General features: G+C 54.1%; 4 protein-coding genes and 1 further gene across 4 annotated transcripts; 3 read left to right on the top strand and 2 right to left on the bottom strand.

Moving 5' to 3' along the window:
- Positions 1–1,023: 1,023 nt before the first annotated feature.
- On the bottom strand, positions 1,024–3,303 carry HER10_EVM0012269 (MOZ/SAS family protein; the record flags this gene model as incomplete). Its single annotated transcript, XM_035481667.1, has 2 exons — positions 1,024–1,884; positions 1,978–3,303. 2 exons carry the CDS (start codon positions 3,301–3,303, stop codon positions 1,024–1,026), a joined length of 2,187 nt encoding a protein of 728 aa, XP_035328590.1.
- A 995-nt stretch (positions 3,304–4,298) lies between these two features.
- On the bottom strand, positions 4,299–6,398 carry HER10_EVM0009717 (leucine rich repeat protein; the record flags this gene model as incomplete). The annotated part of the gene is made up of 1 exon (XM_035479194.1): positions 4,299–6,398. The coding sequence occupies one exon, from the start codon at positions 6,396–6,398 to the stop codon at positions 4,299–4,301; it is 2,100 nt and encodes a 699-aa protein (XP_035328368.1).
- A 2,625-nt stretch (positions 6,399–9,023) lies between these two features.
- Positions 9,024–10,649, top strand: HER10_EVM0012762 (uncharacterized protein; the record flags this gene model as incomplete). Its single annotated transcript, XM_035482148.1, has 3 exons — positions 9,024–9,188; positions 9,615–9,650; positions 9,687–10,649. 3 exons carry the CDS (start codon positions 9,024–9,026, stop codon positions 10,647–10,649), a joined length of 1,164 nt encoding a protein of 387 aa, XP_035328641.1.
- Positions 10,650–11,936: 1,287 nt separating this feature from the next.
- Positions 11,937–13,657, top strand: HER10_EVM0009015 (uncharacterized protein). The gene is made up of 3 exons (XM_035478518.1): positions 11,937–12,701; positions 12,946–13,060; positions 13,275–13,657. Exons 1-3 carry the CDS (start codon positions 12,467–12,469, stop codon positions 13,393–13,395), a joined length of 471 nt encoding a protein of 156 aa, XP_035328306.1. The 5' UTR covers positions 11,937–12,466; the 3' UTR covers positions 13,396–13,657.
- A 748-nt stretch (positions 13,658–14,405) lies between these two features.
- On the top strand, positions 14,406–15,530 carry HER10_EVM0000661.
- The last annotated feature ends 1,303 nt before the right edge of the window (positions 15,531–16,833 follow it).

Genomic DNA, 16,833 nt, shown 5'->3' with positions numbered 1-16,833 from the left:
TGTACTCGAGTATATACGGGATTTCGGGCATATTATCTATTGAAAAGGCAACACCAGCGGGGATGTCGGTCTGAATGGTTATTTCGGAAAATAATGACTGTTGGTCAGGTAGTTGAGAGCAACCTGAACCACTAAAAAGCTAAGAGGAATAATTTGAGAGATGCGTTTTGTGAAGTCAATAAGCTTACTTCATTGTGACAACAGTTTGGCAGAATTTCGTAGATGATACGCAGGCTCTAAGCAGGTTCGCCTCTAAGTGTTTACTTTGTTTAAAATTTACTCAAATCATTTTAACGAATAACTTTCAAGTCCCTTGAAAAGGGATATTTTCTGCGTCTAGAAGATAAATGAATCCAACGTGAAATGTACGATCTTTATATATAAAAGAAACTGCTGAACTTGATTGCGAATGGTCTGATACTGAAAAGCATTTATGGATATGATGCCTTAAAACGTACTTCTAAGGAGTTCTTGCCGCTTCTTGCTATAATCCTTCCTTTCCATTTACAATCGTTTTTTTAACACATCCGATCTTGAATTGATTTCTACTACGCTCACTCATAGTTCTCAAGCACGAGCCGGGATTTGCTTTCGATATCAAGCAAGTAAGGAACAAATACCTCATACGCGAAGAGGTGGCTGAAGTAAGTCCAATTTGAGGGAGGTTGAGAAATACCCATGAGTAGGCACCCTTGGGTGATTTTGTTAATATCAAAGATGAGATGCACTACCATGGGATGAAAATGGCTATAGTCGTCGGCATCACCGGCAACACATCACAAGTCCGCCCAGAGTGTACGGATGACATAATGAGGGAGAATACTCACGAATTTTTCCACGTAAAGTCAAGGAGACTATCGCCTCCATTCTTTATCTCGACATCCAACTCGTTAATCGACGAAACTTACTACTCGTCGGTCAGCAGATAGCGTTCCCGATGATTGCAACCACAACGCGCCCAATCACAGAGTCACCCAGGCATTTAACGTCATATCATTAGTAAACCTCTTTGGTATATCTGCTTCAGTCATCCTCCTCCTCGACATCCGGCTGCTTGATAGCATACCCCTCCACAAACCCCTCCGGATCACAAATCCTCTCAAGACTAATTCCATTCGCAGCAACCCACTCCCACACAAGCGCCTTATTAACCTTCACCCTCGGTACATCAGGTCGCGGCCCAGCATCCGCGTCCTCCATCTCAACATCCTCATCCTCCTCATCCTCGTCTTCCACCACCCCCTCGTCAGCACCATCCTCCCCCGCTATTCTCTTCACCTTCTTCTTCTTCGCCGGCGGCTTCCCAGGCCCCCGCCCAGCCTCCACGACAACACCCATCTCCCGTAACGTCGCAAGACAATCATCCAACGCGATCCACGTCGCCCGGCTGCAGTCCTCGAGGTCGACCAACAACGCCGGATCCGCGTCACCTGCTGCTCGACCATTACTCGGACACCCCAAGATCCACCTCGCAATCTCCCCGCCCCAAAACCGTTTATACCCCTTCCTCCCCAGTTCCGAAATAGGCTTCTCCGGCCCGCCCAGCACGCCCTCGCGCCGCGAGATCTCGTACGACACGCCCATGAGCAGTGCGCCGAGCCCCTTTTTCTGCCAGGGCGGGAAGACGAGGATGCAGGCTAGGTTGTTGTTGTCCCACGACATTTTTTCCTTGGAGAAGAAACCGACAATATGAGGCCGTGGTGGTGACGCGGGCGGTTGTGGTGGCTGCGCCGTTGCTGTCGGGTCTTGCTGGGAGGTAGGGTTTGGTTTGGGGGCTGGGGGTGTGTAGACTAGGAGGAAGTAGTTGAAGCCGCGAACGTCGAAGAAGACGGACTTGTTGTCGAGGAAGAGTTTTGCGAATAGGGATAGGTTCTGGCAGAAGAGCTGGCATGAATTGTGTCAGTCGAAATGTGTCTCACTCGCAGAAGTCCTCTCTCACTATGAGAAAAATAGAAAAGGGGGCAAGATTGTACTCACCACATCCTGCTCGCCATCAACTTCCCACACACTCCACTCCCCCTCATCAGTAACATACTCCTCCGTATACTTCGGCGCAACATTCGTCTTCTTCCCCGTCGTCCGCGCAATCTCCTTGCGCACCAGCCTCCGGCCCCGCGGGTGCCGGTAGACCTTCCGTCCCGGCACCACCCCGTTGCGCTCGCACATGCGGACGTGGCCCCACCACGCCACGAGCTCCTTGGAGTACTTGAAGCACATGGGACACACGTATAACCTGTCGAGCATGGGCGCGTCGCCACCCTTTCGATGCTGGTTCTTGGCGCCGCCGTTGCTGTTGCTGTTGTTGTTTGCGCTGGCAGCGTCGTGTGCGAGGGGTTTTTTGCTCCCGCCGCCGCCCGTCTTTGCGCCCGCGGCCTCGCCAATGACTTCTTTGCCGTAGTAGGATGGGTACCACGCCCGGAAGCAGATGTTGCCGAGCATCACCTTGTCGATGTTCCGATCGGTCCGTGGGGCGGACTTGTCTGCTGTCCTCGGGGGAGGGACAGGGGGTGGAGGCGGGGCCGCCGCCGCCGCTGGCGCTGGCTTGGAGGGTGTTGATGTCGATGTCGGGTGTACGGGTACGGGGACGGCGGTAACGGTAGCGGGAATGGTATGGTGATAAGAAGGTCGGGACGTCATCGTCGTTGTAGTTGTCGTCGAAGAGATTGGCCGGAAGTGCTGCGTTATGGGTGGCTGGCTTGTGGGTGGGCTCGGGCGGACGAGGCTTCCTCCGGTGCGGTTGCGGTGCGCTTGTGTTTGGGGTGCTTGGTAGGTGATCTTCGGCGCGACGAGCGTCACGGGCCTGACGTTTTCTTTTGCGTCTTTGAATGCCATTTTGGGCGACGATGAGTCGTTTGCGTTTGCACTCTCGCGTCGTTGACGGGTTACGCGGGTTTCCTGTGGTGTGGGTGTCGCGAGTTGACCGGCCGCTCGTGGTATAGACAGCTGCTGCTGCTGTGGTAGATGTGATGCTGATGATGATGTTGGTGGTACCGGTATCGGTATGGGCGTCTCGGAGATCTTGGGCGCGGGGTATGGCTTGGAATTGGAAGGACGACGTCCACTGATACGCTTGTCTTCAGCGGCACCGGCGGCGGCAGTGGAGGGGTGCAAGGGTTGCGGATGCGATGCGGTGGCGGAGGTCGGGATCGGAGGGGGCAGAATCGGAGTTTGACGCGTTGCGCGACGCGTCGTTGTCGGATCGGCGGTTGTTGCGCCGGCGGCGACGGCAGCGGCAGCAGCAGCGGCAGCGGGGATGGGAGGTTCGGGCTCGTCGTGGGGTCGCTTGCGCTTCGCCGGCGCCATGCTCAGGAGAGAGCGAGGCGAGGATCGTGTGGTGGACGATGATGTTACGCAGCGACTCACAAGGTACGCGGTGAGAGTTCCGGAGCGCGCGAATGGAATCAATTAAACTTTGGGGCCTCGTGGGCGGGAGTGACCTTGCAGGGGTTGAGGATCGAGAGACTTGCGTAAGAGAGAGAGAGAGAGAGATTCAGATCGGTAGGTGGATTGGATGGGTCCTACGACCGTCGAACTGAGACAAGATCGTGCGAATCTTCAGTGTAGGGACATGGGAAAAGCTGTCTCACATGGTCAAGAGCGATGGGTTGAGTCACGAGCTTGGAGGCGCGCTGCGATGAGAATGTGCTGGGCGCAATTCGTGTTTCAATTGGCGATCTGTTGTTGGTCCAGGTCCATTGCGACCGAGACTTCAGCGTCCCTTCCGTTTGGAAGCAATGACGTTTGAGCTTACATAATATGAACTGGTCCATTCTTCCATTACCTTAGGTAAGGTAGGTATGGCATTCTCATCCTTATCTAATCGTTATCGGGAGATAGGCAGTTACCCCAAGCCATCGGAGGAGAAGCCACACAGCCCTCGGTATATGCATGCGCAACAAAATTTCCGCCAGAAAAAACAAGACAAAATGCCCCGAAAAAAAGTAAAAACACATAACATCAACCCACGCCAAAAGAACGAGTCAACTACAAAAGATGAGGTCCATCCAGGATTCGAACCTGGGCCTACGGAAGGTTCTGAGAATCAGAATCCGACGTCCTAACCAACTAGACTAATAGACCTGAAACGGCTTATTGACTGTTGTTGGAGGAGCTGCTTCCGGCGCTCATGATCCCCAGCCCGGGTGGAGTCCTGACGCGGATGGCACCCCTCTCGTCGCCTCCGTCACGAGCCCCTCATCGCGAGGCCCTCAGTCCAATGACAGCCATTTTCCGGCCCAGTCTAACTGAGAGCCTCAACCCTCAGGGAGATCTCTCTGGAAGTCCTAGTTGGAGAGACCTCAGTGTTTGCGCGCCGCGCAGAACGGACCTTTGGCGTTCATCACTCGGTCCAGCGTGTCGTCGTTGCTATCCCAGTCCTTGACGAGGAGTTGCTGTTTCCGCCGAGCAAAGCCAGCGTCACGGTTACGATACACGGAGTCGATTTTGCGCACGTCGTTCTTGTCACTGGTCATCCACCGCAGCTCCTCATCGATGAACCTCGTATAAGTCATGTCGGTACCGAATCTGGCCTTGACATTGGCTTCGAGGTGGGCATCAACCGCCTTCTCAAGGGCCTTATCGCCCTTCGTTGGCGCCGATATCGAGTGGAGCTCTGGCATCGTCGCATCTGCCGACGGGTTGAATGTAGGCTCTTTGCGATGCGGTTCGGGAAGAATGGAGTCAGCGCTGTAGTACAGCAAGGAGCTGTTCAAGACAGCGGCGTCGATCCTTCGCAACTCTGGCGGTGTGATCGGGCAGTGGCCGAGGTTCAGGTACTCGAGAGTCTGATTTGTCGACAACAGCTCGCAGAGAACTGGAGCAGAGGCATTTCGGATGTAGTTCCATGCCTGGCCGAGGTCGAGGGTCGCATATGCCTGGCCTACATCCAACATGCGCATACCGGGATGCGACGTGACAGCCCGGAAGATGTCAATGGCGCCTTCAGTAGTCAGACCGGCAGATTGGAGTGACAGACGCTGGAGTTGGGTGGCCTGGCGGATTCCGGAAGCGAGCACCTGCGCGCCTTCATCGCCCAGTGGGTTGCATGACAGGTAGAGCGAGGCGATTCCGCAGGCAGGGGAGGATAAGAAAGCGGCGATGGCAGAGGCCGCCTTGGTCGATATGCCGTTTCCGTTGAGGTATATATTTCGCAGGGGTAGTTTCTTACGGCCGGGAACCACCGCAGAGGAGAAACTTGTTAGACGTTGGAAGAGCTCTGCGATGCCCGCATCACCCAGCTCAGTCTGGTCGAGGTCCAGAGTGCGGAGGTTTTTTGTCTCGGTGATGAGCCGGAATACATCTGCAGCGGCCACGGGACCTAGCGGGTTTCGTTTCAGCCAGACGTTCGTCACTGCGTCTGAGTCTACCAAGGCATCGACGAGGACCCTGAAGCTGGTGGCGTCGATGCAATTACCTGCCAAGTACCAAGTATCCATGCGTTCGGGGAACTCGCGGATGAAGCGCGCGATCTCCTGAGCCCCAACCGGGCCAATGATATTGTTACCCAACAGGAAATGTCGTACGAAGGGGTTCGGCCGTAAGCTGTCCATCAGGCTGCCAATGTGGTCTGGACCAACGACCATTTTGCACAGATCCATGCGACCGTCTTGGTAGACGACACCTTTGCGAAACTCTGCTCCTTTGACGCCATAGAAGGGTTCGCCTTTGCCGCCATCGAGACGTGTGCCTAAGCTGCCGGAAGCCTCGTCAAGCTCGTGGGTGCCGCCACGCTCAAGGTGGTTGAAGAACGGCGCCAGGTCGGCGGCGTCGGCAACGGAAACGGGCATCGGGATGGCTTTAGTGCCAGCAAGGGACACGGGGAATTTAGACGGGTCCCACGGGCCCTGGGCCAGGATGCGGGACGCCCACACAGGCGCATGCACGCCCGGGGCAGCCCCGCCGGTCAAGCCGCGGAAGCTGTGGCCGTTCCGTTTGGTGGCGGCAAAGATGTCGTGTTTCCGCTGCAGGGCAACCCATGCACGCAACTTGACCCTCGCCGCGTCGTACCGAATGACGGGTGACACAGCATTATCGTGGGTGGCGGGATACAACAGCGTTGCAACGGCCTCGGCGAGGCGAGATCGCGCAGATTTCCGGCGCGGGAGACTGAATAGCTCGTCTGGCAGGCGAATTCTGTCCATGGGTAGTGAAAGAATCTCATCGGCCGTGTACGATTTGGCGTGATCAAAGTCTGGCATTCTAGCATCGAGAAGATTGAAAGCCTCTCGGCAAAGAGCAGCGAGGCGAATTGCTTCTGCCAAGTCATCTGGAGTAGCATTACTGCCATCAACCGTGTTTTTGGTAGGCACGGTTGGGGTTAAGGCATAGGGCTGGCGGTAGCCGTAATCGCCCAATATTGAATTGGCCGATGTAAGCTGGAGTGTTGCGGCAGAAGCCATTTTCGTGTCAGGGATTGGAGATGCGAACAGGTATTGGTAGTGTTTGATGGCCAAAGTATTGACGTTACTGTGTTTGCGTTGATAGTATAATCCGGACAAGGTAAGAAGCTCGGCATGAAGCAGACATGACACTTATATGTTGAGCATCATGATTCCTAGATGAACGAAGTGACTGGACCATTTGTCGACTTCTCGTGGCGAGTGCCTAAAGGTGTGTAGTTGAGGGCATCTTCCATTCGCTTCTCCGCACGGCCATACCTTAATCCAAGTCGATTTACGCTTACTCTGGGGCCGTTGAATGAGGCTATGGCTTCGCCAAGGGTAGAGCTTCTAGGCAGCAAGTGCCAAAATGTATTGACGAATCAGAGGCGCGGATGATAGCCAGAATGGGATCTTTCATGGCTGTATGTGCTCCGTATTGAATGTCAATGTCGTTGCAAGGGCGTAGTTGACGAGAGTTTGACATGTCATGTAGATGTCGAATCTTATTGACATGAGGTGACCGAAAGTAGTCACAACATCAGACGACAGTACCTACTTAGGCAAGGCAGACAACAGACAGGGAATGGAGATGGAAGCCACTGGTTCGTTCTGTCTGTTGTGCTCCGTACGTAGTACACACAGGGTACGTATACAAGTACTGCACCTCCTGCTCTTTCCACGTTTCGCAAACGGCAGGCAGAGATGACTGCATGACATGGGTGGCTGGTGAGCTGATGACATGATGTAAGTTGTGGCTGGAAATGTGGCTTGCGGCATTGCAAACTTCACCAGCCACACATCACGAACCACACCTCCTCCACCACCACCACTCAACCTCCACTTCTCACCACCAACTCACGACGCTTCTTGGCTGCGATGCAGCACCAACCCACCCACACCTCTTTTCTTCCCCCTCTCCCCCTTCGCAAGCACCAAACCGGCACCTCACTCACACCTCGGAGCTTTTCAGCTGCAGCGCAACATCAAACGTCTCTATCCCTTGCCCGTCACCTTGTCCCCCGGCCTTTCCAATGTTGCATCGCAGGACGGCTCACATTCATTGCCCAGGCCTTGTCTCTCCGCCCGCATTGCAGCCCTGTCTCGTTGCCATTTGCTTTCTGTCTGACTCTGTCACGGAGGTCGCAGCTGACCGCGAAGTCTAGGAATCCACCGCAATCAATCTGTGTAACACAGCGCAGACCACGTCAACAAACGCCCATCACGTCGCCCAAGGGCCAAACATTATGTGTGTGTGTGTGCCAGCTATTAACCGCAGCACACTGTCACCAGTCACCACACCCCATCCGCCGTTCCCAGCTCTGCTATATAACCTGCTCCCTGCGGTTATTAATTTAGCACATTTGTGATTCGTCGGCTGCACCTGTCTCGACCTTGTCTCTCAAAGTCTCACATCGCTCGCGCTTGGACGAGACACTTTGCTTTTTCCACCTTGCTTCTTCGACGGCATATACACACACACACATGCCCACACTATTACTCTTTTTCTCACGCCATGTCACAACGTACCTATACAGCGGTGAGCAGCCAGTGGAGCGCGCCGGTACTTTTCTCATCTTCGTCAATCGCCCGTAACCCATTCCAGCCGTTTTCGTGAATCTTCGGATGGCTTGGAGCAAGGAATCTCAAGTTTCTACCAACAGCGAACAAACTTCCGTGGGAGCAAACAATCCCGCTGACTGCAGCATGCTGTCGCCTCGTCTTGCCTGTGCCTGTCCACCCCGTTGGCCAATCCTCTCATCTTCGCTTGGACTTGTCTCGTTTCGTTCTGCCCATGCGGCAGCGGACGAGGGCAAAGAGAAGTAAAAAATGATATATCGTGCAGCATCCCACGGCTGCAGCCCGCTCTCATGCGAGCAGCCGACCACTCACAGACCCTCGGGACCACTTTGCTTTTTGCCGTCATAAATTCTCTCCCTCGGGCATCGACGCATGCGATCAATCGGCAATGCCACAATTTCGGCCGGTTGACACGAGGCTCTGAATCGGCTAGCGACATGCGGGAGTGCGTACCGGGCCTCTTGATTGGAGTCTACATTGCTTTTTTGCATAAGCAGGATGACGATCTCTTCGGGAGGCATGCAGGGAGGGGCAAGCCATCGAGGCTGTGGGAGACACTTACGCACGCTAAGAAAACAAGATGGTGGTGTGTCTCCCAAGTTCCCGGTCAGGCGGGGGTGCCTCTTTTATTTTTGCCTTTTTCTTTCCAACACCCTCGACAGCAGCACCAGCTGTATAGACGAGGTTAGCCCTACCAACAGCCCTCTGAAGTGTGTTGTGCGTTGGATGTGACGATGAAGAAGAAAACACTCTGCCCTTGGCATGTTGGCTGGAGAGGGATTGGCCCGCGCGGGGAGATGCAAGACAAGCTGTCTCGGTGTGTGGTCCAGCTGGCTGACCGCTCCCCCTTTGGTCCGATCGTTTGGTTGCGTCCTACTGTTGCGTTGCGGGAAGAAGTCTTTCCGTATATATGCTCACGGCCTGCTGACGAGTGAGCGCCCTACGTTCACTCTTTTCTCACGGTTTGAGGCTGCTGCGTTCCGAAAAGCAAGGCTTCTTCTCTTCCACTTTCGTCTGATTTTCCCTATTCAGTTCAGTATGTCATCCTTTCCAATGTTTGCTCCCATGCCACGCAGAAACGTGGATGGGCCAGTCTCCCACGCCAAGTGGCCGACAGTCGACGCCTTCCGCTCCACATCGACATCGTCACCATGGGATGTAGATGATTCCACGGCCCAGACCGTCAGCAAGCTTAACTGTGTCTTTGGTTTCCGGCCACCAAACGCCTACGCCAAGCAACCACCTCGAACATCCCCCGATGAAGTATCCAGATATTCTCCTGATATCCAACATTTACGTCTAGACCAGACCCCTGAGCTACGACAAGACACCCCTTCAGATGGGCGGACACGGACATCTTCCTTTGGACCAGAGACGCCTCCTACCAAGTTCGACTCATACTTTGCGCCAGAACCGGTCGTCCAGCCTCCAACACCGAGTCGGCCTGTCCATGCCCATCTACGCTCCCACTCGGATAGCTGCAGCGTTACAAGTCTCTGGCCAGATAGCCAAGGCCCATATCGATATGGGGGTGAAGCAACGTCAAATCAAGGGATCGATACCAAGCAACATGGCTATCTTGGCGCAGCAGCATCTCGCTCGGGAGATAACTCCCAGCCTCAACGGCAGTCTCGCGAGGCATCATCGCCTCACCAGAACTATACCGTCACCCTCACCCGCAACAACCGCGCCGTCACTCTCATCCTGCAGCAAGGCCGCCCTACAAAGCAAGGGCAAGCAACCATCACATGCTACCGCCAAACTTCCCTGGCTCTGGGAGGACCCTACGCCGAATTCTTCAAGGCATCCGAGGCCCTGGTTCTGCTGCAGCACATGGTGAACGCATCATCAATGTCATTTGTGCCCTTTAGCAAACGGGAACGATCCGAGCTGATGCTCCGCATGCGAACTTCGCCAGACGCCATGATTCTCGGTGAGCCTTGCTCCAACGCACGCGCGTGGACGAGCTTCTTCTCCACGGAACTCGGTGCTGGAAGGGCCTGGGAGGTAGGCACCGTCATCTTCCCCTGGAAGGTGCTCGAGAGGCTGATGAGCTCTCTCAATTCCGAGTTCGCGCGCAAGAGGAGAGTGCAGTCTCGCGCTGCCGCCGCGTTTAACAGACGAGAGGCGGAAGAGCACACGGGACCAAGAGGAGGACGCGGAAGCACGGCCTTTCAGCACAGCTACAGCCACTCCTACGACTCCAGCCCCGTATCTCTGCACCTTGCCGGTGCAGAGCATGGTAATCTCGAAGCCGCAGCAGCAGCAGTAGCAGGGGACCGCAGCTCCGTGGCATCCGGGTCGCCACCCCCTCGTACACCAACAGAGATTCTGCCGCCCAAGCTGCAACTCCTGTCGGAACAGCGCACCTCTCAGATTCACCAGTCTCCTCCCCCTCCGCCTGCTCTGGCGGCCGTGACAGCCGCGCAAATCCGAACGCGCAGACGCCAGCACTCTGAGCCCGCCGTCCGACGCCTAAGCCTGACGCCGCCGCGCATCTCGCTACTCAAATCCAACAACCTGCGTCGGCTGCACGCTTCTTCGACGCCGACGCGGCTCGAGTTTTACGACTCGATCCGGGCGTGGCCTGCTAGCTCGCACCGAGCGCGTGTGAGGCTGCCGCCGTGCTCCCGATTCCTGGAGATGGTTGAGGACCAGGGGGTTGATTCTCATAACCCGATTGTGGTTTGAGGCCTGACTCTTGGGTCCGGCTTTTATTCTCCTGCATTACTACATGTAGCTTCTTCATGTGTTTTTTCTTCTTCATTCTTCTCTTCTATTCTTGTGTGTGTGGATCAAGTGGCCTGTCAAACACAGGGGCAAGAGTACCTCGACTACGCGTAGCAGCATTCCACCCCTCTACACAGCTGTTGTTGGGGTTCAAGACTTTTTAGACAGGATTACTACCCATATGTGTACACGGGAAACAAAAACGGGGAACTGAACGGGTTTATGAGAAATGGACTATGTGAAATGGAAAATGAAACGAACGATACAAAACAATTGTTAGAAATAGGGCAGGGTTCTTGAGGAGAGGCACTTTAGATAGAGAGAGAGACAAACAGGATCATGCGGTTTTTTCGCTGGGCGAAACCGCCAACTCAGACGGCAGGATCCTGATGAACGGGAAGAAAGAAGTGGTGTTACACTCATGATGAACAGCGTCCTCGCGGATCTTGTTCCATGTATTACAAATGGTTTGACGAAGTTTGGGTTAGGAACATGAATATCATTGAGCATAGATAACTATGCCAAGTACGTCCTTGACTTTGAACTGGTCTCCTCCCTCTCTGTTCCCCCTTTTTTTTCTGCAAACAGCAATTGTGAGTCACTTGGAATGGTAAAGGGTTTACGTCCGTAGCTGTGCGATGGGACACATCGCATCATAGCTCCGAGCTTAGTTGAAAGTTTACTTGGTCAGGAATGTCCATCCCGTCTCTCACGTGCCAGATCGGACATGCGACTCGCTACGCGATCTGAGACCGTTTGAAATACGGCCGGAGAATTTGGAGGTTGTGGAATGTATTTGTAGATTGGCAGCATCGATTCTAGAACTTGCGAGGCGCTCGGGTTAGAGTTTAGATATACTACGTAATCGGGCGGGAAGTCTTTGGAGAACTTGCCCAACATCAGCCAAGTGATTAGCAGAGTCTGCGAAATGCAGCTGGACAAAAAAACCCGACCTGACTCGTGAGATCGTGCGCAAAGCAACCCCTCCACTTTCAAGAGTATTTCGCTTCGGTCTCTTGTAGATAGCACAACGTCAATAGCAACCCGTGAAAGCAAAGCACGTTGTACTCCGTAGAATGGCCCTCAACCCGTCGTCGCGATGCACTCCTCAGTATCCGCAGGTAGTCCTCTGGATGGTTCTGCCCATCAAGTGCTCGGGGTGCTCGAGGTTCTCTTGGCGCTGATGCTTCCCGGAGTTTAAGTTCGAACCACTCCGTCGGGCACAGGGGACCTATCTTCTCCCACCGCAGGGACCAGGATCGTTGCAAATACACTTTTTTATCAAAGGATGTAAATCAAGAAGACCAATGGCAGCTTTAAGCTCTCAGCACAGGTAACACAGCGCGTCGACAAACTTCCCAAACTTGAGACGAACGTCGACGGGGTTGTCCATGTTCACCCACTGCCGGGGAAGCCGCGCCGCGATCCACTTCTCGCAGGACTTCATCTTTTAGAGTTTCTGGTGATGGAGCTGTCTGCGTCTCCCCTCCGCCCCCTTTTGACCGGGTTACAGGATCATGATCATCCCAGCCATTTACTGCGTAGATGCTGAAGGCCCCGCGTGCGTGTGGAGGCGCGGTGAGATATAAGTCTCCGTCCCACCTCGTTCCCGTGGGGGGGCGGGCATCATGAGGTTCTCGCCAACTACACGTCTCTACTCACCACAGTCACTCGTTCCCTGGCATCTACTCACCTAGACGTAACTCAACCGCGAATCTGCGATCGACAAAACACCGTTCACAACCGAGTAACATCCTCCCCCGAAACGAGAAGCAATAATGGCCCGCTCAACCCTCGCGCTCCTCGCTGTCGCAGGCCTCGCATCGGCAGGCAGCCTCCTGGCCCCGCGCCAGGACAACGAGACGAAGCCGGCGGTCGACATCACGGCGCTGAACAAGAACGTCTCGGCGACGACGGGGTCGGGCGCTGTTAGTGCCGCGGGGACGCTGGCGCCGTTTGGCGGGATTGGGGTTGGTTGTGGGATTAATTGGGCTGAGGGGCAGTCTTTCGGAGGTGAGGTTTTGAACAGAATGAAAGAGGATGTCTGGCTTCCAAGATTCTCCTGAGTTGGGAAGTTTTGGGAGTGAGTGAGGAGATGAATGTGGAGACTGGGTTGGATGTGGTTGTGCGAGGAGAGGATACGTAAGAGAGGGGTTGACTATGCTCTTGACCACCCAGTTGAAGGAATTCGAGGGCGATGAGGTGTCTATCTTCTTTCAACACACGATGACGAGCTAACGTATTTTGTGTTCACCAGGTGGCCTGCAATCCGGATCCGAAGCCTTTGGTCTCGGCGGTGGCTTCACAATCACCAAGGACACGATGAACATTGGTCTGGGAATCGGCATCAACCCCATCAACTTCAACTCCAGGTAAGCAGAATGAAACTCAAAGCACTCAAACCGCCTCACTGCGGGCTGGGCCATTACCACCCCGGGTTCCCCTTTGTCCGAAATCTGGACCAGAAGTGCAGGAGGTTTGAGAAGAGGGACACGGAAGGCCCACGCCTGGCCCAAACCCTTCATGTTTGCTTCTTTTCCTCTCCTTGAAAAGTTAGACGATGCTAATACCTTGATCTTCTCACAGTGTCAGCTATGAGGCATCGACTAACGGCACCGTGAGCTTGGTGTTTACTTCGACTTCGGCGATTAAGTGCGAGGAGACGACTGTTGATGGGGTTAAGGGCGTCAAGTGTACGTCTACCTGAACTGTCTGGGTATCAGGAGGGTCCCGTAGTCGTTGTTTGCTTTGAGCGTGTTGAAAATCTAGACTACTATTTGCCATCTACAACCCCCCATGCCGCGAGTAACTCTGTGAAGACATGGCCAGCCATAGTGAATTATGAGCATAGCCCCATGGCGTAAATCAGGTAGCTTGGTGCTCGACTTAAGAGTGATCGTGAAGAGGACCTTGAGATACCGGTACCGTGGTTACGGGACAGAATTTACCACGACGATGTTGACGGCCCGCAACTTTACTTTGACCAATTTTTTGCAACGATCATACGGGTTCCTGGGATCTGTGGAATAGAGGGTTGGGGGGCTTAGATAGTCAAAGGTGTATGCTCAGGGAGTGATCAAAACCTCTTGACCTGCGACGATGACTCAAATGTACAGTGCCTCCGCCAAGCTTTTCCTTCACGTAGGGTAGAATCAGTAATAGTCCATAGAGGTTGCGGTGTTCCGATCAAAAGTGTAATTGACTGTCACAGCCTTTTCTTGGCGAGTGGCACCGAGCGTGCTCATTCTCTGAACCAATGGTCTGAGAGCACATTGGAAAGAATTGAGGTTTTTCACAGTGTTAGTCGCCCAACCAGGTGTTTCAATCATACCTCATTTCGCCCGAGTTCTAGTCGACAAGGTTGAGGACGTTCGGAGATAGCATCAAATTAACCATTCTGTCCAAGTCCTAGAACCCATCTCCGTTAACTTTAGGTTCAGCCTTGGTGATCGTGTCGCCATATGATAGATATATAATAGGCAGATGTCCCTTGTCTTGGCAGTCTTCTTGTTTTCTATCTCCTATTCACAACCCATCTCTGCTTCACTACATCGGCATATGTCAGTTCCCAACTTCCCATACAACCAACAAGCAGTTTCTTCTCCTCGACCAGTCTATAGTTTTCTCATTACTCTACTCTCTGAACCCACTCTCTTCTCATTACCTTGCTCTCTTTTCTAATCTCTCTTCACCTCTCATCATCCACCAACCGTAGTCATGTATACTACCATGAATACCCAGACCGCCACCGCCACCGCCGCCCAGCTCTCTCATCGACGTCGTCAATACGGCACCAGTTGGTTTGACAGCGCCGATGAGAGTAGCGGCTACTACGACCTGTGCGCGGTCGAAGACGAGGAAGAGGACGAGAACGAGAGATGGTGGGAAGAAGATTCCTGTGCTATCGAGGACGACGACGAGGACGAATACGACATGGTGCATGATTTCGTACCTGAGGAACGCAAGCAACAGAATCTTGCTGTTCCTAGCATCATGCTCACCACTACCGAGGGAAACGTCTTCTTCGGCAATGCCATCCCAGAGGGAACTTGGTGCACCGAGTCCCGCGAGTCCCTGGATCTGCGCGCAAAACACATCAACAACGCAGAGACGTTCCTCTGCCCAGGCGACTGGAGACAGCTCCGCAACACCTGCCGCCTTTGGCAACAGCAGGAGTATGATCAGCAGATGGAGCAAAAGTGGGAGCTGGAGCAAGAACGACAGGAAGAGGAAAAGGCAGAAGCCGCATTACGCGAGCACCAACAGCTTTACGCGCCCCTGATCTTCCTCACAACCCCCGACGGCGACATCCTCACGGGCGACGAGATCCCAGAGGGACGACGAGCCCATACGTCCCGCGAGGCTCGCCGTATAGAACAGCAATACGCCGCCAAGGCAGAAACGCAGCTCTGCCCGGGCAACTGGAAGAAGATCCGCGGCGCCAACCGCCCCGAGGAGCCAGAAGAAGAAGACGCGGTCCTGCACGTCAACCTGCGCGAGGCAGACGCCGCGCTTGCACTTCCCAAGGGCAGCCGCAGCTGGCAGAAGCGTCTCGCGCGCGTGAACCAGCGCAGCCAGCGGCGCCGGGCGAGGCAGCAGAAGCTCGAGGAGGCGGAGCGGCTCTGGCGGCTGCAGGAGGTTCGGGTGGACGAGTGTGTGGCCGAGAGGAGGGCTAAGATTGAGGCGCTCGAGAAGATTGGCGCGGCGGGGGATTTCCCTGCGTGGAGTCGGAAGATGGATCGGGAGCAGGCGGAGGCGGAGGAGAGGCTTCGGGTGCTGAGGAGGGAGCTTGAGATGATATTTGAGGGGGATTGTGGGGAGAAGGGTGAGGTTGAGGAATGAGTCTATGTTGTTCTCTTTCGCCTCTCTTCGCGGACGGCACTGGTTGCTTCTGGCAGGATAAGCACGAAGCTTTTGTTTTCTCTTCTTAGATACCGCCGGTGTATACTTCTGGTTAATACACGGCGATGATAGGCCATGACTTACAGCCTTGGTTTTGGCGTTTAGGTGTTCTGATAAATTGACCACCGTTTTCTCCCTTGAGCCTTTCCCAAAAGCCGCCAGCCAGTCCTATCGACAAAACATCACCAATGCAATCACCATGTCTGTTCATCCCCCGCAAGAACATCCAAGCTGAATGAGACGCTTATGCAACGGGGTCAAAGTTTCCGTTGAGCAAACAAAATCCCCTGATCCTTCAGCTGTCAGGGGTACGTACCTGACGGATATTGTTCGTGACGAGCCTCATCAACGTTAATGTCTTGCGTGGGTTTGATCTGGTCTGGTTTGAATGAGGCTATTGTCGAGCACTTGCCCTCAAATCAATTGCTGTACCTGCCGCAACACGGTTCTCGTACCCACTGGTCTCCTTAGCTGGTCTATGAAAGGTTTCCAGTTGCTAAAAGTCAGCGATGAGATTTGATACCGAGCCCCATCGGAGCGAGTTGCTTTTGTATGTCGTTGCGCAGAATGGTCCACGTGCTATAAAGTCGTCTCAAGTTGTGTTTGCATGTACAACAGGTGTGCCCTCAGACACCAGCATAGTAAGCTTGCAAGAAATCTATACTTGTGAGGGAGAGAAGGCAAGATGACGGTGGTAGGCCTCCTCCCACATGTACCTCAAAAGTCTAAAAGACCGGATGTTCCTCAGCTGGTCTAACATGTATTAGTGCAGGGAATGACATTTCTTCCGAGGCTTCACCTGTTCGTCAACCTCATCAACTCGCACTGATACTAGTGCTTGATATATTCGTTTACGCAGTGACTATCTTCTTCATCCACTGTCTCGTCCCAACTCGCCTCTTCAGTAGCTTGGGACAGTGAGACGACGTCAGACAGCCAAGCTCATCGTCGATCCAGGGTCCCGGGGATGTCTTGGCAGAGCGTCAGTATCCGGGGAATGCGGGGGAGGCGAAGCGTTCGTTTGCTGTTCGAGCAGGACCTTAAACCACAAGCAGCACAGCATGGAACAGCAAACACACCAACCCCCCACTTGATTCGATTGTTTGTTAGACCCCAATGCAGTAGTTTCGCTGCTCGGTGGTGATGTTGCTGCCTCTCGCGTGACTGATATGCATGACGAGAACATTGAACACGCCAAAAGGTAGGAGGGAAAAGAAGACCCCACATTCACGCCGGCCCAGGG

This window comes from Colletotrichum scovillei, assembly GCF_011075155.1.
Source record: "Colletotrichum scovillei strain TJNH1 chromosome Unknown Contig00010, whole genome shotgun sequence".
Classification (NCBI taxonomy): Eukaryota; Fungi; Ascomycota; class Sordariomycetes; order Glomerellales; family Glomerellaceae; genus Colletotrichum; species Colletotrichum scovillei.
Note: the sequence above shows the minus strand (reverse complement) of the source record. Positions and strands in the feature narration are given on the sequence as shown.

What these genes read in the sequence shown, in the direction of transcription:
- HER10_EVM0009015 (XM_035478518.1), top strand. Translation starts at nt 12,467, where the DNA reads ATGGCCCGCTCAACCCTCGCGCTCCTCGCTGTCGCAGGCCTCGCATCG. An exon ending in TGAGGGGCAGTCTTTCGGAG is followed by an intron (nt 12,702 to 12,945) that starts GTGAGGTTTTGA and finishes TGTGTTCACCAG; the next exon opens with GTGGCCTGCAATCCGGATCC. An exon ending in CCCATCAACTTCAACTCCAG is followed by an intron (nt 13,061 to 13,274) that starts GTAAGCAGAATG and finishes ATCTTCTCACAG; the next exon opens with TGTCAGCTATGAGGCATCGA.